General features: G+C 39.5%; 1 protein-coding gene across 1 annotated transcript in view; it reads left to right on the top strand.

Annotated features, from left to right (window-relative positions):
- The first annotated feature begins 13,775 nt into the window (after window positions 1-13,775).
- CETN3 (centrin 3) overlaps window positions 13,776-21,308 on the top strand; it is a 38,394-nt gene continuing 30,861 nt past the window's right edge. Inside the window, exons 1-3 of the mRNA XM_036743277.1 lie at window positions 13,776-14,105; window positions 16,466-16,601; window positions 18,926-19,040. Coding sequence (XP_036599172.1) covers window positions 14,089-14,105; window positions 16,466-16,601; window positions 18,926-19,040 — 268 coding nt within the window. The 5' untranslated portion in view covers window positions 13,776-14,088. The remainder of the gene's footprint in view (window positions 14,106-16,465; window positions 16,602-18,925; window positions 19,041-21,308) is intronic.

The following is a 21,308-nucleotide window of genomic DNA, read 5'->3' as shown; positions in this document are numbered from 1 at the left end:
TTACTAATTTTTGTCTATTTATAGTCTCATGTAAATCAACTTTGAACTGGCCAACCGATAAGGTCACAGAGTGACTGGAAAGGTTTTTGATCCTGGGAGAGAAATCATTTACCTGTCTTCTTCTCTAGGTATGCCTCTCCCTAGATGTGTTTTTTGCTGACCAGTTTCCCCAATCTCTATCTGCCAAACTAGCACTGATGACATAAAGATTAGTGAACACTATATAAAGTGGAGCAGACAACCAGGAATGGGGGACAAAGGAAAAAGGCAAAGAAATGCAACTCATTGGATATACAGTAGTCAGCACCAGGCACTTTTGATCACAGAAGCAAAAAATGGCCTCTCTGCTTATATTGCTTCCCTCTTGTGGTTAGGAGGGAGAGCTAGAGACATCTGGGGAGTTTCTCGGTTAGAGCCATAGTGCTTTTCCCCGGACTCAGAGGCAGAGGAGAAGAGTAATGTCTGGGTGTGGGGAAGGATGTTATCTCACCAATCATTGTCCAGCATAGAAGCATCCTCAATAGTCTCAATGGTTGCACTTCAGTGTCTTCTTATAGTCTTTCCGACAAGAAGATCTGGGTGGAGGATGGAGAGTGAAAAACACTTGGGGGGGGGCACTTCTCTCTACAGAGCATCAGGGTGGAAGATGGGCATACAAACTCTGAATCTGTCTCCTAACTCTCCTTCTTTTGACATTGTTCTCTAAGCAAAGTTGCACAATCTCTCATTTCTGAAATGGCAGCGTTGATGGATTCTAGGGAAGCATCTCTCATCTCTGTGATGCTTCTGCCATGGCTATATGCAACTTAACATCTTCTCCCCTTCCATACTGAAACATTCACTTTAACAGTTAGTCAAAGGACATAATAAACTCAAAGCAAAGGCATTTACCGAAATTACATGGTAATGAAAATAGTGACAAACACCTCTATGAACCTGGGCACAGTCCTCTAGAATTATACTCAAGATCATCAGAGAGAATGGACACACACAGAAGTCATGAATAAGGAAACATACAAGTAGGGAATATGTATGGCCAAGGAATGTATTAGGAGGGGCAAATCATATATCAGAGAGTAGAGAGTTACTGAGCCTGGATATCCATTCGTGATGTCACTGAACTGCTCTGGCCAAGTTGTTCTGTTGGGTTCACCAGGAATTCTTTAGAGAACTAACTTTAAGGCCTACACATGTTTCCTGTTGTCATATGTTTATGTCGTAAGATGCCACTGCTAGTAAGGAAGGGAGGAAAATGAAATTCCCTTCCCCCCTTTGCTGTCCTCTGCAAGAAGTACAAGTGAGTCCTTCAGTACTCAATGGCTTTGTCAAGAGTTTAGTCCTTCTTCCATGGCTGATTCCTCAAGCTGATCACAATGGGTCTCATTTTCTCTTTAAAGGCCACAAAAGGCAAGGTTGGTCATCCATCAGTCAGTTACGAGAAGTTCCTGTTTCCCACAATTTGTCTTCATTTAATATCCAGTCATTATATTTTTGAGTTGTCTAGGCCCCTGCTTTACAATCTATTACCGAGTTGTTTAGAAAAACTCTCTAATTTGATGAGTTGTGCTCATCCACCATCTTTACATATTGAAAGGACATCATTAAATAATTAAGGAAACAATATGTTGGGGAAAATAATTTCTAGGGGAAACTATGCCTAATTACTCTGAATTCTTTGAGGGAGTAGAAAAACATGTGAACAAGGAGGAATTTATGGATATAATGAATTGAGGCAGGAATAGGTGAGAAGAGTGGCTGGTAATTGAATTTAAACGCTTGAAATCATTCAGGGACCCCAGAAGGGACCTCCCCCTTTGCTTGGTATTCAGCCTAGAGGCTGCAGTGCCCTTTGTTCTTTGAGGATAGCCATATATTTCAGTGAATTCTCTTTCAAAAGATGTTGGTAATTCTCTAGCAAATTGTTCCCTTTCTCCATTAACAGAATAATGTAAAGCAATTCAGCACTCCTAGGTAAAGATGTGGAGCATAGTTCTAAATGCAGGGCTGTAGCATCTGTAAAATGCCAGAATTGCATTCTGCTTTCCCAAGAGAATAGGTGAACATATGTATTGTGGCCATAGAAATTAGGGGAAGTAGGCAACATGATCATGCAATTTTATTGCTCCAAGAGTTTGGTCATATTTGGAGCTCTGCTTCTCATGCTCTCTACTACCCTTGTCATCCTGTTTAAGGGAACAAGTGTAAAGGGGGGTGTTGGTGTTGCCTGGATAGTGGTGATAGTGTTATTATCAGAGAGTCTCTAATACAGTCAACAATGCTCCTCTCACCCATGCCCATGCTCCATGTTATACTCACACTGTCTCTTCTATAAATTCCTGGGACTCCTAAGTCTCAAATAATTCTATTTGTAAAATAGAGAAAACAGCACCCACTTTGAAGGGTTGTTGTGAGGATCCAATGAGGTAATAATTGGAAAGCAGTTAGCATAGTGCCTGGCACATAGTAAATGTATAAATATTTAAGTACCTCTGTCTGTCTGTCTGTCTGTCTTGTCTCTTTGCCTCTCTCTTTCCTCCTTCTGCTCCTCCTCCTCCTTTCTGTCCTTCTCTTTTTTTCCACTCTCTCTCTCTCACTCACTTTTTACTCGTTCTTCCCCTTCATGAACACATTCTATTTCTTGAACCTTCTACACATCTGGGTCTAGTTTCTACCCCCATGCCTACTTTGAATACCAGAGACAAGAATAGCTCCTGTCACTTCTTAAATAACTGGCGACTAAGAACAGCTGTGTTCCTCTGCCAGCTCCTAAGGGGAGCTTCTTCACAGCATTCCCCCACCCCAACCAACAATCTTCAGTTGGATTCTATTCAACGAGCACTAGCTATGTGCTAAGCACTGTGGTAGGTGTTGGCTATACAAAGACAAAAAGAAAATAATCCCTGACCTCAAGGCTGAGGGAGAGGGAAAGTGGTACTGATGAGGGCACAGTCTCCGGAAACCCCCTTGAATCTAGAATACAGTCTCTGGGAGCCCCCTTGAACTGTCCTTCCCCTAAGGCCACAAGCCTCAGATTATCATTAGGCCCAAATCTACCTAAACCTTGCCCTCTATTGTTGCCATAGATATGCATGCCTTCAGCTACTTCCCATCCTTAATCCCGTTCTCTTGGTTACTGGACTCTGACCTCACCTGGTCCTCCTTAGACTCCTCCTCAAGACCCTCCCTAAACCCCTCCTCTAGTCACCCCAGACCACCCCTCAATCCCTCCTACAATCTTTGTGTATATAATCTCCATCTTGCTTCCATGAAGGCGCTCAGATTCAATCTAATTCAGTAGGTTGAATCTGGCCGGCTTGTGGAAAACAGGCGTCACAAAGGGTGGGATTTCTTAAGACAGCCCATTATGGTGAATCCTTAATAAACTTTCTCTTTTCCCTTGGCTGAGAAGGCTTGAGTCGAATTCTTTCGGCAGGACCCGACGTGTTGGTATTTTGGGATCACGAGCACCCCTAGAAACCTATAGTTCCCTACAATCATCATTTAACAATAACCTCTTCAGTACCAGAGAAATTAATAAAAATAAAAGAATAAAGTAATTATGGGAAAGGAGGTTGGCTAGGAACTGGAGGAATCAGGAAATATTTCATGAAGAAAAGCAATCAATCAACAAGTATTTATTAAGTGCCTACTATAGTACTAGGCACTGTATATACAAGGTGCTAAGGATACAAGTATAAAGAATGAAATAATCTTTACTCTTAAGGAGTTTACATTTGAATGGAGACGAGTACATACAAAAATAAATGAAGCATAAATATAAAGTCTATATATATATATATATATATATATATATATATATATACACATATATATATTTACATTTGAATACAAGGTAAGTTTGGGAGAGATAGCACTAGTAGTTGGGGAGGTCATGAAAGACTTTATGTAGGAGGTGGTACCTGAACATCTCTCAAAGGAAAAGAGGGACGCTGTGAGGAAGAAATAGGGAGGAAGTACATGCTAGGTGTGTGGGACAGCCCATGTAAAGGCATGGAAATGATAGATGGAATGCTATTTGTGAAAAATAGACACCCAAGTTTGTTGAATCATAGAATGTGCATCTACACTGTGAGGGAGGAATGTCCAGTGAAGTTAAAAATGTAGGTTGTAACCCAAGCAAATGAAGCATATGTATTAAGTATGATTTATTATAATCCTTTTTGCTTGAATATTAATGGTTTTCTTTGAACTATAGCAGCTTATAACCTCACTTTTTTCCCCCTTTGTAACTTTTATAAAAGAATTTGTTCCTGTTTACCCCCTAAGAGAATGACAAATCCCAGGGCTCTCTTTCTCTGGATTTCCTTTTTCAGACCCCCTGATTCAGCCTCTTGTGCCTTCCAGCACTTAGCATAGTGACTGACAAAGAGGAGGAGCTTAATATTTATTGACTGATTAATTCTAGTTCAATGGATATTTCCTTACTCGGTTGGTCAACCACTTTCATGGCTCTGAGTCCATCAGCTCTCTATTTGAAGATGGATAGCATACTTTTTCATGAGTCCTTTGGAATTGTGGTTGGTTATTGGGTTGATCATAGTTACTATGTTTTAAAAGTTGACTATTTTTGAAATAAATAATGTTGGTTACTGTACAAATTGTTCTCCCGGCTTTACTTGAGTCACTTGGCATGAGTTCATACAAGTCTACTTAAACCATCCCTTTCATCATTTTTACAGCATAATAGTATTCTATTGCATCCATATACTATAACTTGTTCAGTAATTCCCCAGTTGATTGAAATCCCCTCAGTTTCCAATTCTTTACCACTACCTAAAGATCTGCTATAAACATTTTTGTATATATAGGCCCTTTCCTCTTTCTCTTTGGGGGTATAGACCCAGTAGTGGTATTGGGCCAAAGGATATGTCAGGTTTTATAGCTTTATGGGCATTGTTCCAAATTGCTTTCCAGAATAGTTGGACTAGTTCACAGCTTAAACAACAGTGCATTAATGTATTTATTTTCTCATTTTTCTTTATTGTTTTCTTAGCCAATCTGATGAGTATGAGGTGATATCTCAGATAAACGTTTAATTTTAATGTTGGAATTTTATAATGTATTCAAAATGGACAAAAATTTATGTAAATGTCATTATGTCTATTTGTTTCCTGTAAGAATACTTTATTTTCCAATGAGCTTTCTAAGCTCAGTGTGTGTTTGATTGTAACTTCAATAAACAATTTATTAAACTGTTATTATATGCCAGGCACTTTTGAAGCACTAAGGTTTTAAAGACAAAAAAATTATTGCCCTCTGGGAACTTACATTCTATTAGGGCAGGGATTCTTCACCTTTTTTGTGTCATGGATCCTTTTAGTAGTCTGGTGACATTTATGGACTCCTCAGAATAATGATTTTTAAAATATAAAACAAAATACATAGTACTATAAAGGAAACTCTGTGTGTGTGTGTGTGTGTGTGTGTGTGTGCGCGTGTGCGTGTGTGTGTATGTATAGAAACCTAAGCTCATAGACTCCAGTTTAACAAGTCTCATACTAAAGCTCCTAAGTTCATGTGGTGCGAGGGCTTGGAAGACATGTTCAAATCTATCTTCAAATACTTACTAGCTGTCTGATCCTGGGCATCACTTAACTTCAGCTTGCATGAGTTTCCTCAGCTGTAAGATGGGGATAATAATAGCATCTACCTCCCAGGGTTGTTGTGAGGTTCAAATGAGATACTTGTAAAATGCTTAGTACAGTATCTGACACAGCAGACACTTAATAAATATTTTTCCTTCCTTCCTTCCTTCCTTCTTTCCTCATTAAAACTTAGATACAGATGTATAGACAATTTGAGGAGAGGCTCACAACTGGGGAAGGCTTCATTCAGGAGGCAGCATCTGAGCTGATCCAGGAAAGAAGATAAGGATTCTGGAAGGCAAGGACAAACAGAGAGTGCATTCCAGGTGTGGAAATAGTTTGTGTAACTACACAGAGGTAGAAGATGACATGTTGGATGAAGGGAAGAGCTACTATTTCAGTCTGGCCTGAATATCGATTGTGTAAAGAGAATCATATGAAACAGTGGTGAAAAAGGCTTTAACCAGACTGTGGAGAGCCTTATACAACAGACAGAACAGTTTATATTTTATTCTAGATGCATCAGGGAACTACTGATGGTTTTTAAGGAGGGGAATGCCATGATCAGACCTATGTCATAATTTTATTTTGACTGATAGATAGTGCAGGAAAAGTAAATGAACAAAAATCACATGGCAAACAAATGGACAAACTCTACCAAATTTTCTAAAACAAATTTTTTTCTCCATCAGTAGCAATGGAGCCACCACATTTAGACACTATGGTCTCCAGTGTGCAAAGTAAATACAAAATTGTTTTCTGGCTCATCTCGTAAAGGAAGTTTCACGGGAACTCAGTTCCAAGAGGATGCTAACCCAAATCATGCCTTGAATTTTGGGTAGCAGTGAGTCCATATATGTTGGGGGAAGAGAAGAGGAGCTGATCCATAAATTCATGTTGCTCCTTATTTTATATTTTCTGTATTTGGTATTTAAGATTATACTTTCCTTTTTATCTTTTCTATTTTATGGTCTCCTTTTTCTTTTTTAACTTTTCTTTTCATGCCTAAGCTGTTGTAACACTAATCACTTTAGATAATTAGAGACCCCAATTTTGGCAGGAGTGAGAAGATTTTGAAGTACATTATGATTTATTAAACTAAAAGAATCATTATTTCTCTCCTGCTCTTGATTTTGACTGCCTATAGTATGTGGGTGGTTACTAAAAATAACCTTATTAAAATTCATTTCTATATTGTATTCACTAGCATGTTTAGTGCCTCATTACTAATAAGAATTCATCAAAAAAATAAAAAAATTTCCATTGCTTATTGTTGATAGGAGAAACACTTTACAGTTTCAAGGAGATGCTGTGAAGCTGTTTTGGGACCTGACATAATAGTTATAAAATTTGTTTGACCTTAATAGGTTATAAAACCAGGTTAGATGGAAAGGTTATAACATTTATTTTCATGTTCTTTTTAAGATTAAGATTAACTAAGCATCAATCAAGCATTAATAATGACAGTTATCAGATTACCACCAACTAATGAATATTCTCACCAAAGTTTTCTTCAAGCTCTTGTTTCAACAATCCAGCTAGCAGCTTCTGTGGGTGTAAGATCCACCCATAGCCAGCACCCAGAAAGCTGCCAACAGCACCGGTTCTTTTGATCTGCTTAACTAAGGAAAGCAAGGTGAAGGGGTTGACAAGCTTACTTTAATTCAGCATACAAATATCATTCACTTAGTTCAGGGGAAAAATCCAGCACCCTGAACTTCAGAGCAAATTACAAACAAATTACAAACATCAACAGACAGACCAAATACAGATTCATAGTTACCAACATCTAGGTTCAGCCTGGGAGCTCAGAACAAGGGCTGGCCCAGAGTTATGCAAGCCACCACCGCTGCGGCAAAGAGCTCCAAGGAAGAGACAGCCAACCCCTGGTTTTATATCTTTTTCAGGGTCAGGGGTGAATCACACATTCGACTCACCCACGTCATCACAAAGAGGCAACTTAAACCCACATGGTCTAAAAGCCTCTGCTGTCCCAGACATGTAAACTAGGCCCTCCCTGGAGTTAGCCCCACCTTGGGCCCCACCTTAGTTGCCAATCCACACCCACATAGGTTTTACACCTAATAGGGGTTTGGACCTGGGGCTTAGCACTTAGTAAGACTCAATGAAATACACTAAATTACTCAAAGCAAACAAAAGCCAAACTCTTCAAGGGCACTTGTTGAACTAAGTGCTAAGGAGCGCATTTTGCTTACCAACACAGCTCTATAATTTGACATTAAATGTGCTATTGGATTGGAGTTTCATAAAGTTTTTTTTTTTTAATATTGGAGAAAATGCTGTACTGAAACCTCTTGGCCACCAGAGTGCATACTGCAGGGAACCAAGTAGCTTTTATTTTTTAGAACTTCCATTAAAGGTTCCTTTTTAGGAACTGATTTATTTTTATTAATGTCAACTTATGCTAAACTACGGCTGCCTTCCCAAATCTTCCTCTCTCCCTCCCCATAGCCAACAGAACATGGCTGAATCTATTAAGATGAAATTCAATAGGAATAAAGGTAAATTAGTCTTATACTTTGGTACAAAAAATCAACTCCACCAGTACAAGAAAGGAAAGATACAGCCAGAGAGTAGTTCTGAAAAAGATCTGGGTTTTAGTGCAGTTAGAGCTCAATATGATTCAGCAAGATGATGTGGTAGCCCCAAAAACTTATGTAGGCTTTGGCTACATTAAGTAAGACATAGTTTCCAAGAGGTGAGAGTCTCACTGTACTCTTTCCTGACACATATTATCTGGAAAATCAGGTTAAATTCTGACCTCCACAGTTTAAGAAGGACATTGCTAAGTTGGAAAGGGTCCAGAGGATAGTGAAAGTCTTTAAATCTATGATCTATAGTCATTTAATAAGTGCCTACTACGTACTACATTACAGCACTTCTCTGAAGGGGAACGGTTTATTTCTAACATGGAGGGAAAGTTGAGCCAATACACAGTTGGCAATAGTAGAGCAGAAAAGGAGCGGGCAGCTTTCAGAGATCTGGTATACAGCACTGCATTTACTCACCTGGGTCAGAATACTCACAAACATCAAGACTGGTTTGACAAAAATGATGGGGAAATTCAGAAACTGCTAAATGAAAAACGAGAACTCCACAGGTTTTATCGGCAGAATAGTTCATCCATCTCTAAGAAGGCAGCATTTCATGCCATCAAAAGTAAAGCACAAGCGAAGCTTAGAGAGATGCAGGAAGGATTCTTGGCTCAGTAAGAAGGCAGATGAAATTCAATTTTACACAATCCAAAGCACTTTAATGATGCCCTGAAGGTTATTTATGGGCCACAGACAGATGGTGCATCTCAACTACTCAGTGCTGATGGAGCCACATTGATTAATGATAAGGATATGATCCTGGAGAGATAGGCTGAACACTTTCATAGTGTTCTCAACAGACTATCAATCAAAGGTGAAGTCACTGACTGTGCACCTCAGATTGAAGTCAATCTTTCTCTAGACAAATTTCCAACTGAAGAAGACATTTTGAATGCCATTAGGCTCTTCTCCTGTGGCAAAGCACCTGGTGCTGATTCTATTCCAGTTGAGATTTACAAGGTGGGGGTTCCATTGAACATACAAAGCCTGACTAAAATTTTCCATGTTATATAGCAAGAGGAGTTTATCCCCCCAGGAGTTCAAGGATGCCTCCATTGCCCATTTCTATAAAGGTAAAGGAAATAGATTGTCCTGTGACAATCACAGTGGAGCTCTCAGATCTCTAAATTCTTGCCAGATACCTCTTTAATAGGCTGATCCTTCACCTGGAAGATGGTTATCTACCTGAGAGCCAGTATGGCTTCAGAAAGGGCTGGGGAATGGTTTATATGTTTGCTGCATTTTAACCCTAGGAGAAATACCAGGAGCAGAAGAGCAGTCTGTATACGACGTTCGTCGATTCGATGTGACCAAGGCATTTGATACTGTCAGTCATGAGGGCTTGTAGAAAATAATATCAAATTTGGTTGCCTAGAGAAGTTCATCAGTATTGTACATCAATTTCATGATGGTATGCTTCCATGGGGTTCTAGATAATGGACAACGTTCTCATGCTTTCAGTCACTAATGGAGTGAAACAAGGCTGTGTGCTTGCTCCCATGCTTTTTGGCATGATGTTTTCAGCAATATTGTCAAACGCCTTCAATAAGGATGAACACAGCATCAAGTTAGCCACTTCACTGATGGTAAATTATTCAACCTGAAAAGGCTACAAGATTAAAGTGGAGACAGAGTTGGTGCATGATTTTTTGTTTGCAGATGATTGTGCACTCAATGCAACCTCTGAAGCTGAGATGCAACAAAGTATGGGTCACTTCTCTGCTGGTTGTGCTAATTTTAGCCTAACAATTAACACCAAGAAAACACAGGTGCTTCACCAGCCAGCACCACACTTTCCACATGTGGAACCACCAGGTACAGCAAATGAGGACATTTTGAATAGAAAACTTTCTTACCTTGGCAGTATACCTTCCAGGGATGTATGCATTGATAAAGAGGTTGACACATGCATTTACCAGAACCAGCTCAGTGTTTGGGAGGCTCCAAAGGAAAGTGTAAGAGAGAAAAGGTATTAGACTGCCTACCAAACTGAAGATCTACAGAGCCCTTTTTACTGACCTCATTGGTGTATGCCCTGGACAGTATACCATCGCCATGCCTGCAAACTGAATTGCTTCCATTTGAATTGTTTTAGGAAGATTTTGAAGATACTCGGCAGGAGAAGATACTGAACACTGAGGTCCTTTCTCAAACTAAAGTGCAAAGCATTCAAACTCTATTGCAGAGAGTACAATTCCAACGGGCTGGCCACATTGTTTGAATGCCAAATGTATGTTTGCCAAAAAGACTATTTTATGGAGAAGTCACACAAGGTGAGTGCTCACATGGTGGCCAGGAGAAGCTATTCCAAGACATTCAAGGTCTCTCTGAAGATCTTTGGAATTGACTGAGACATGGGAGACACTGGCACAATACTGCCCAGCATGGCATGCCTGTTGTGTAGAAAATAACAGCGAGATGAGACCTGGGTTCAAGGTAAATTTAAGTGTGGATTTATTGGCCAAGTGCGCAACTACCTGGAGTACATACTCAAAGTACACTCAAATCAGGCAGTCCTGAACTGAGGAACTACAATGCTTATAAAGGGAAAAACCACAATTACACAATTAGGGAGGGCCGCTAGCAGAAGCAATGATCTACAGAAGCAAAGATCAGCCATTGGTTGGATCCATAGCTCAGAGCTAATTTGGGAATATGGCGCAAGGATACAGGGGTGCGACCATCCTGTGACAAGGGGGTGGAGGGTACTGTATCAGGAGGGCAGAGTTTATAATCTCAAAGAGGATCATAAACATGTCTGAAAGGTTCGGAACCGCCGGATATAAGAAACTCTCAAAGTAGAAGGCAGAAGAATCAAAACATTTATTTAGGCTCCACAGTAACCAACCCATGAACCAGAAGCCCCATTTTGATATGTTGATCAAAAGCTTCCAGGCCCAATAAGTACGCCTTGCAAGAGTAACCAGGAGGCTACAGAGAAGCATGATTGCGTAAAGCAAAATCATGCTTCCCCCTCGATGGTAATAAGATTACCCACTGGCCTGAAGTCTTTGTTCAGCTTCCTCCCGTAGGTCAGCTCTGCTACTGGCAGCTCCTGCCTCAGCTGTGTCTGTGTCTGTAACTGAAGCTGCAACTGTAACTGACGATGTAACCGTCGCTGTAACTGACGATGTAACTGTCGCTGGCTCCAACCGGAAAAGGAAAAGAGAGAACTCTTCAAGCTGTCCTCTCCCCTCTTATAGGGTTTTTGACATCATCAAGCTCCGCCCGAATGACCAGGGCCGATTGGTTCCTGAGTTGGCTCCTCCCCCTAGCATAGACATTAACACCTCCCCTCAGCCAGCCCCATGACTCCTCACACAGGAAGTTGTCTGGTCCTGCCCCGGAAGAGCAAGCCCCAGCATCCAGGGAAGCTCAACGAAGCAAGCTGAGTCATTCAAAGAAAACAAAGTCCATTCTGGCTACAGGTACAGGGTGGAATTTCCCAGAAAGTAACCTCTACTTGATCAGCTATGGTCTGAGTGGAGGGACCTAGCTTGGTCAGCAGAATGGTTGCACCATAACCCAGGTTGGTAACAGGGGGGGTTTCTCCTTAAGATAAACTCATACCCTACCCTGCAACTGATCCTTGCACATAATGCTGATGTAGAGAGAATATACAGAATGCTGAATCAGGAGAAAGGGGGGGGGCAGGGGACTAGCCTTGGGCGATCTACCCAGAACTACGCCTTAAGCTGTTTCAAGCCATTTCAGGGTGTAGGAAAAGAACAAAGACAAGAATATAAAGGGGATTAATGGTGGGCTCAAAGGGGATTAATGGTGGGCTTCAATATGGGTGTTACATGCCCTCATCAAAGAAGGTACTATGCTCTATGAACAAAGTAGAATTGCAGTAGCTCAAAAGAAACATGAGACGGGCAAACTTAGAGTACCCACCCCAAATGTTTACGTGGACTATTTGTGCCTCATCTGTGGTAGAGCATTTTGAGCTTGTATTGGACTGATCAGCCACAGTAAGACACACTTGACTCTAACATAGTGATGTCATTTTGGTCCTCTTTGAGCACAAAGGACAACAGCCAAACCAACCCATGTGCTAGAAACTGTTAAGTAATGGAGACACATATGAAAAAGAAAGATACATGACAGCTCTTCAAATATTTTATTCCAGCTAGTTTATCACTCTAGGGTTTTCTCTCCATCAGGCTACACACGATCAGTTCCTTCAACTAATCTTTTAGTCTTGTCCTACCTCCAAATCACTCATTTCTACACCTTCTCTCTAATATTACTGCTCTAGTTCAAACCCTCACCACCTTTTCCCTAGACTATCACAACAGCCTTCTAATTTTTCCCCCTGCTTTAGGTCCCTCCCCACTTCATCTTCCCTATAGCTGCCAACGCTTTTCCCAAAGCTCATCACTTTTGTACTCAATAAGCTATAGTGGCTTTCTAATGACACTAAGACAGGGGTGGGAAAATCTGTGGCTTCAAGGCCACACACATGGCCCTTTAGGTACTTAAGTGCAGCCCTTTGGCTGAATGCAAACTTCACAGAACCCCCTAAATAAAAGGATTTGTTCTGCCAAATTTGGACTCAGTCAAAAAGCTGCACCGGAAGACCTAGGTTCCTCACCCCTGCTCTAGGGTCATCTTTATCTCATCCTCTAAAATTTTTATTTCTGCTTAAGTTTTATATTGTATATAATTATTAATACAGCAGCACTTGTGTGTAATTCATAAGCAAATATATTTATGGGGAAGTACTTCATTTTTTTATCACCTAATGTGCACAATTAAAAAAAGGTAAGCAGGGACTGTTTTCTGTCTTTTTGTATGACCAGACCTTAATCTTTATTGTTTGATCATATGCTCTCTATACTTCTCCATGAAGTCTTGCTATAGTATAGACTTAAAGCTTGTAAAATTGAACTGAACTGAAACCCCTTTCAGGATCTGGCCATGAACGATGTCATTTGGAAGGCAGCTGATGACTCAGTGGATAAAGCACTGGGCCTAGAAGTCAGGAAGACCTAAGTTCAAATCCAGCCTCAGACTGTGTACCCTGGGTTAAGTCGCTTAGCATCTGACTGCCGTCCAAAAAGGATGACAAAGGAAGTGGCAAAGCACTGCAGTATCTTTGCCAAGAAGAACCCAAATGAGGTCAGGAAGAGTCCTACACGAATGTAAAAACGAGTCAGTAAATGTCACTTGAGCAAAGGTTTGTGAAGTAGACATTGGGAGCCCTCTTACTGAGGGCATCCTCTTCTTCAACCTTTTACATGAGGTCTTCCTCCAGTGCAACCTTAGGCCTAAGAGGTTGGAGGCCTCCTTTCACTAGCGGCTAAGTGCTAAAGAAAGCAGGCGGTCGGCCCAGCATCTCCCCCTCTCCCTCCTCCTCTTTATTCGCCTGCAGGACGTTATTGGAGCAGGCCAATTGTTTATCAGGCATGTTCCACACCTCGCGCCTTCTCCTCGGCGTGGTCCAAGGCGCCCCGCCCCTCCCCCGGCCCCTTCCCACTTCCAACTGTAACCGCTCTCCCCTCCCCCCCCACCCCGTTCTGACCGCCCCCGCAAAGAGTTTTGGGAAAACACATCCGGCCTGTGATCCAACCAATGTAGCAGAGGAGGGAGGCGGGTCCGGATAGGACAGCGGGGAAATCCTTAGGATTGACACACGACTCTGTCCAATGAAAACCAGAGTTTAGCTCGACTCTCGCACAAAAACACCTGAAAGAAAGGGACTTCAACCAATCGAGGCCGGCAGCTGGGGTGGTGTTTGTAGCGACCTCCTAGAGGCTGTGGCGTTTCCAGAAGGGCGCTTGGTGTTGGGCTGGAGGACTCGGCGCTGCCTGGGGCGGGGGGTGATTTCGTCCGTGGCGAAAGCCTCTCTGTCCAAGGAGAAAATGAGTTTAGCTCTGAGGTCGGTAAAGAGGGGGCGGCCTTGCTCCCCCCTTCCCCCTCACGCCCCGGAGCGTGGTCCCACCGGCGGTCTTGCGGGGAGGGGGCGGTGCAGGAGGAAGGGAGGCGGGGAGCGAAGGGGCGGGAAGGCAGGCGGCCCGCGGAAACCGAGAAACCTGCGGCCAGGCCCCCTGCGGTTAGACCGCCCTTCACCCCGCACTGGGTGAGGAGAAGCTGCAGACGCTGCGGGAGCCCCTGTGCTTTTGGGCGAAGCGCCCAGGACCGAGGCCGAGGCTGTCGCCTTCAGCGAAGTATCGCGAGAACTCGGGCCCGGCTGTTGAATGCCTCGGCCTCCTCCGCTGGTCGCGTTGCAGACGCTTCCTCTTCCCCGGCCCCCGGCACATATGTCCACCCTGCCGTTAAAAAACAAAACCAAACAAAACCGCCCCAGCCTCCGGCGGCGCTGACGTCGTCTTGACTTCTCCATCTTGGTTTTTCCCACGACAGTTTGGTCTTTGTTTTTATTTCTGGCTCCCTCGCATTCCTTCCCCATTCAGTTAATACCATGATAAAGTGATAAATTTAGAACTAGAAGGATCGCACTTGGGAAAAATGCTTCGTGACCCTTAACGTGTTGCATGAATGTTGAAGCCGAGCTTCCTATTAGCCCATTTTTTGGAGGGGTATGTACTCAGAGGGTAAACTGGTGAAGCCTGTGGACTTCTTCAGAATGTTTGTAAAGGCATAAAATAAAGGATCTACAAAGGAAACCAATAATAATGAAATAGTATCAAAATGTCAGTCAATTCATGCCCTCCCCCCAGGTTACGAACTTTTTTGTTAAGAGACTTTAGAAATCATTTAGTTTATCCTTTAATTCTTAAGGTGAAAAACAAGTCCAGAGGGGTAAAGTGATTTCATTCATGCCTTAGTAACCAAAGGAATTTTAAACTTGGGCCCTTTTATTAAAAATCCGGGTTTCTTGACGATTTCTGCCCTTCACCTTTTATATGCGAGGCAGTAGAGACTACTTTTTTAAGGGGCAGAGCCCCTTAACGTCATTCACTCCACAAATTTGATTATTTTATTAAAACGAATGTCTCCCCTAATATCCTTACTCAGATCTCCCCTCTGTCTTTTCCTTTCTCTGTCTCTTTTTCCCCCCATCACACATCATTCTCCCCCCTCCCCACCAATCAGAGATTTCTATTGGTTTTATCAACTGTTCTTCAGAGCAATACTTTGATATGGGGTATCAGTAGTCAAACAGAACTATGGCCTTGACCTCTTAAGTCAAGAAGAAATTTTACAGGCTCTGATTTTGAAGGTAACACTATCCTCAGATCCATGAAACTAACTGTATGATTGATCCTCCTGGGAGATTTCATTCTAGTCACACCTATGCTGTAGAAGGCATAACAAATTTAACTGTAGTATGGGATTAGAAGCTGTACTAATTTAGCCATCTTAGAGTTTTTATTGAAAATTCTTTACCTTTGAAAACGTGCCTGTTATAATAATGCTGCATTCTTATTTCTTTGGAATTTTAGAAGTTTTAAATGACGAAGTCAGTTTAGGCTTTTTGATACTTTATTTCCATAATAAGATAAATTCAGTTTCGTTTTTATCATGTCAGCCTTTCCAGAAGACATTGTCCTTCAACTGGATATCATAGGTTTTATTTGCATTTTGTACATATAACATGGACATATGTTTAATATTAATAAAATTTTAGTTGATTTTTGTTATTCAGGGAAAAACAAGTGTTTAAGATGTGTAACTAACTTTGCAGGCTAGTATGCCAAAATATTTGGTGTTAATTGATTTCATGGATCCCTTTAAAGATTATGTTACTTAGATAAAGTAGAAATTAATTTTAGCCACAAGCAAAAGTGAGTCAATATCTAATTAAGTTACTTTTGATTATCCTTGGAATTAGTTTTATGCTGTTGTAAATGCTACAGAAGGCTGGAATGAAAGTTTTAAGTTTGGACAATTTTTTTTTTACCTGGCTTCAGAAAAGCTACTGTATCACATGAGCTCTCAGGCTGTTGCTTTATTTGCAACAATGTTAAAAGAAAGAAGGACAATGACATTTTCTCTTAGTATAGTATCTCTTAAGTTTTCTTGGCTCTTTTGTTTTGGTAGACTGAGTTAATTAACAGCAGGGATGTGAAAGGGTACGAGAGGGCAATTAAGTCCTAAAAAGGCAATTTGTTCTATCTTTGTTCTCTCAAAATAGTTGTAGAAATTGGGAAAATCATCCTGATATTTATTTGGTTATTTTTCCCGCCAATTTTATTTTGATTATTGATGAATGCAAAGGAAAGTTAAAAGTGGACTACACGATTTTCTGTTTGCTTTCTCTTTTTCATGTCATAGAAATGAGCTTGTAGTAGACAAAACAAAAAGGAAAAAAAGACGAGAGCTGTCTGAAGAACAGAAGCAAGAAATAAAAGATGCTTTTGAATTATTTGATACAGACAAAGATGAAGCAATAGATTATCATGAATTGAAGGTAAAATTAATTCTCTAAAAGTTAGTTTGTATTTGTTGGTAGTGACCTGAAAACTGATTTCTAACTAATTTTATACTTATCTGTTTTTGGAATTCAACTGTTATGATACAGCTTTTGCAGTATTGTACTACCTTGTTACTTAATGGTATCCTAACATATCTTTTTTTTTTTTTAGGAAATAATTTCTATATAGTGAGATCAGTCATTCAAAGGCATAGAGTGTTATACCTCCTGTCTAAGGGGCAATATGCTAAGCCTTGGGGTGATACAAATTAACAGCATTTTAGGTTATAAAAGATCATTACTACGAAAAGTACATACTTTTCAGTAACAATATTAGAGGATTTTAAACTGTTAATCTGCAAGTATTTATTTAGCCCTTAAGTATTTTATTTGTCATTTAAAGAGTTTTTTGCTTTCAAAGTCTCTGCTTTTAATTAGGCCCAAACTCTTGTATATTCTGCTTTTGAAGCATGAAAGTGATCACACACATGCACACACACGTATACATATATGCTTGCAGGTGTGCACAGGCACAAACATGGTATTTCATATATATGGGATTCCAAAAGTCTGACTTTTGGGATACTGTACTCTTGTGCATGTACATATGTATTGTGTGTGCAAGAGTGTGCACATGCATGTACTCTCTAGTAAAGAACAAAGTACTTATGTGATATCTGATTAATGTTATTGATGCTTATGGAAAGAAATGTCTAAATAAATTGATAATATCTAGCATTTTAATGGCATTGTAACGTTATAAAGCCTTTATATACATTATCTTATTTGATCTCCACAACAATATTGTGAGGTGCTATTATTATGCTCATTTGACAGGCTAAGAGTTTTGCTCAGGATCACACAGTAAGATTTTGAGGCACCATTTAAATTCATCTTCTTGAATCTAAATCCAACATTATCCGCTATGCTACCAGTTCTCAGTTAAATTATTAGTTTAATTTACAAATATGAAAGGAATATGGAATTTGTGTGTGTGTGTGTGTGTGTGTGTATGTATGTGTGTGGGGGATCTTGTGCTTGAAAAGATGGAAAAAATGGCATTTTTGGGGTACTTATATTGTTATAGCCTTACAGGAAAGGAAAATAAAAATGTGTACAAATATTTAGATATGATTACTGTAATCACTTTAAATTGCAAATCATTGCAAAAGCATTTTTAAGACATTTATTTTTGGATTAGATTAAGGGGATTTCCATATTCTCAGTGGGAAAAGTCATAATATTTGGAATGAAATGTGGGTGAACATTGAGTAGGAGCTAGTACACTTGAGTTGTAGTCCTGGCTATGACATTATATGACCTTTGGCAAACCTACCTTTAACTTTTCTGGGCTTCAGTTTGAAGAGGTTGCCTTAATAAAGAGGAGGATGCTTTAATAATGACATTTCCTTTATAATCTGCCCTGTTTACTGCCATCAGGTTGGTCTTTCTGAAATGCTATACGTTTTGTCATAAAACTAGCCGTGCTCAAAAATCTTCAGTGAGTCCCAATGGATTGTAGACTAACTCTTTAGTGTTGCGTTCAAAATTTTTCATATTTTAGTTCCAGCCTTCTTTCCTAGCTTTTTTTCCCCCACTTATCCCCCCAATGCAAACTCTCTCCTTTATGCATATTTATCTTTTAATTTCTTAAATAAGCCTTGTGCTTTTCTGTTTGCCTTTGCTTGTTCTCCTTACCTCAGATGCCCTAAAAAATCCCTCCCTATCCCATTCTCGATCAATGAAGATCCTTCTGTCCTCCATATAAACTTTATAAAATATGTCCTGTCTCTTATGCTCAGTAGACAGATTACTTAGCCTTTGTAAACTTTAGTATCATCTTGAAAATAAAGATTGTAAGGAAAGTTCTTTTTAAATGATCAAGTGGCATATACGTGTGTTATTATTGTAATTTACTTTTTAAATCTAATTTTCAGTTTGTTATGTTTGCTTCTGATTTTTGAGCTCCTTAAGACAGATATATGTGTAGCATTTTTGTTTTGAACATAGTAGCTAGGCAATAAGTATTTGTTGATTGCTTGAGTTATAGAGAAACATAGCATGAGATGTCATTTGGCTTCACTAGTGGAAGTAACTATTAAAATAATTTTATTAGCTAGTTTTTTGAAATTGAAGCTATGTTCATCCATATTTTGTTTACTTTTCTTTGGTTTTATGGGTTTTATGGGTCATCTATGTGCTGTATTTGTCTTTTAAAGTTAGAAATCTTTATTTTTTTTTTTTTTTTAAGGAAGGGAGAGGAAAAATGTATGCCTTTTTCATTTTGATAGTTTGTTTGTATTTCTGTTTTATTCCAAAAGGTGGCAATGAGAGCCTTGGGGTTTGATGTGAAAAAAGCAGATGTACTAAAGATTCTTAAAGATTATGACCGAGAATCCACAGGCAAAATCACCTTTGAAGATTTTAATGAAGTTGGTATGTATTTTAATTTATTTTTGTGTTCAGAAATGATTGGGAAATTAGCCTGCTTTTGAACTTTACAGGAAAAGGGAACTTTTGTTATTTTTCTGGTTCCTGATAATTTTTTGTTGTTGTTAGAAAATACTGCAGTATTTTTTAATTTCAGTGGTTTCATGGAGGAATGAAGTAATCTTACCATTTTTTTTTCTGAGAAGACAATGCAGTTTTGTGTGGGTCACATTTATTATTTTTTTAGGTCTGTTTTGTTCTAAAGACTCTGAATTGTAATAAAATTAATATATAGGGAAACCTCAAAATGCATAGGAACAAATCCTTTTTTATAGTGTATTTTTTTGGGTAATTATGTAACAAACATCTTAAACAGTTATCCTTTGATTTTGGAGTTAGCACAATGAATTTTTACAATATTTAAAAATAAAAATATTGTCTGACTTTTCCCCCCTATTTTTGATGCTTTGTTACATTTTTATTGCTATTAGAATCTAGGAGTCTTTTCTAGCCTCTTCTTTTAAAGGGGCAGTGTTGATATTCAGCTTGAGGAAAAGCCCACTGTTGATTTTTTGGGTAAAATATTGGGCCTGGTAGAAAAACCAACAATGCTTAAAAGTAGTTTAGGTGTAGTTAAACTCAGAAGTAGAAGAACATTTTTTTCAAAACTTTTTTCAAAAGTTACATAATAGATAATTTCATATACTAGACTAGGATAAGTAAAGATAGTTACTTGATTTTTAAAATTGTTCCAGGTGGTTTGGTGGCTAGTTGTTGACACAGTACTTTTTGACACCTAGAAGCAATAATCATACTGTGACAGTAACCTCTTTAAAAAGTCTTAGAGTAAAACATTTACTCTGTTTACTTTGATTCTGGTTATGGAATCTCAAAATTGTTGGAAATATTTTTGTTTTTTTTTTTCCAAAATGAAATACCAGTTTACTTTGAACTCTTAACTGCCTTGAAGTTTTGTTAGCACTTGCTTTCCTCGTGACATCCCAACAAGGTAAAAAACAAAAAAGGTGGGTTAAGTGCCCTATTATGTAGTAGGTGCTCAATATATGCATTATGGTATTGAATATAGTAATAATCAGTATATTAGTCAACCAGTATTTTTATCCTCTACTGGTATAACACACTGCTAAAGCCGTGTAGGAGATTAAAGAAATAGTATAAGCTACAAACTGTACTTGCTAAAAAACTTATGATTAGTTAGACAAGACTTATACTCACTAAATAGTTCAGTAATGGTATGCATCAGTAAGCTATAGAAATTCTAATGGGAAAGGCTATCTTGGTCAGGTTTAACTAGTGAGAGCTTATAGATGAACTGAGATGTAAAATGCTAGCTGATTAGTGAAGATTTGGCCAGGTAGAGGGAAGTTTGGAAAGTATCAATGCAATAGGCATGTACCTACTATGTGTAAGGCACTATTCCAGATGCTGGGGATACAAAGACAAAAACAAAGTTGTCATTCCCTTGATTCTACTGGGAGGGGGATACATCATTTATACAGTTAAGTGATATGATAATTTGAGATTTGATCAAACTGATCAAACTGATAGCTGAGGGTGAAGGGGACTAAGAAAGATTTCTCACCAGAGGTAGCATGCAAGCTGTGCCTTGAAGGACAATAGGATTTTAAGAGACAGAAGTGAGGAGGGAGTATATTCTAATCCAGAAATGAGAAATGGCATGTCAGGCAGGACATTAGGCTATTTTAGCTGAAATATAGAATAGATAAACAGATTCAATTTGAAATCACTCTTTGGAAGGTAGGTGGAGCTAGATGATTGTTGCTGTTAAGTTGTTTTTAGTAGTGTACAACTTGGGACCATATTGTGGTTTTCTTGGCAAAGATATTGGAGTGGTTTGCCATTTCCTTCTCCATGATCCCCATTTTACAGTTGAGGCAACTGAGGCAAATGGAGTTTAAGTGACTTGCCCAGGTCACTCAGCTAGTAAGTGTTTGAAGCTGGATTTGAACTTAGGCACCTGATTCCAGGCCCAGTGCTTTATCCACTGAGCCACCTGACTGCCTGGAGCTAGATGATAGAGTGCTTTAAATGCCAAAGTCTCTTCTCTTAGAGGAAGTAAAGGAGCCAATGAAGTCTTCATTTTTGAAAAAATATTTCTTTCCTCTACCTCTCACTGAGTTACACTACACCTAATTACTTTTAAGCGTTGTTGGTTTTTCTATTACACCTAATACTTTACTCACAGAAGTAAGCAAGGGAGTGACATCGGCAGACCTGTATTTTTGATGATGA

This window comes from Trichosurus vulpecula, chromosome 1, assembly GCF_011100635.1.
Source record: "Trichosurus vulpecula isolate mTriVul1 chromosome 1, mTriVul1.pri, whole genome shotgun sequence".
Classification (NCBI taxonomy): domain Eukaryota; kingdom Metazoa; phylum Chordata; class Mammalia; order Diprotodontia; family Phalangeridae; genus Trichosurus; species Trichosurus vulpecula.
The sequence above is the reverse complement of the archived record's forward strand: the minus strand, read 5'-3'. Positions and strand labels throughout refer to the sequence as shown.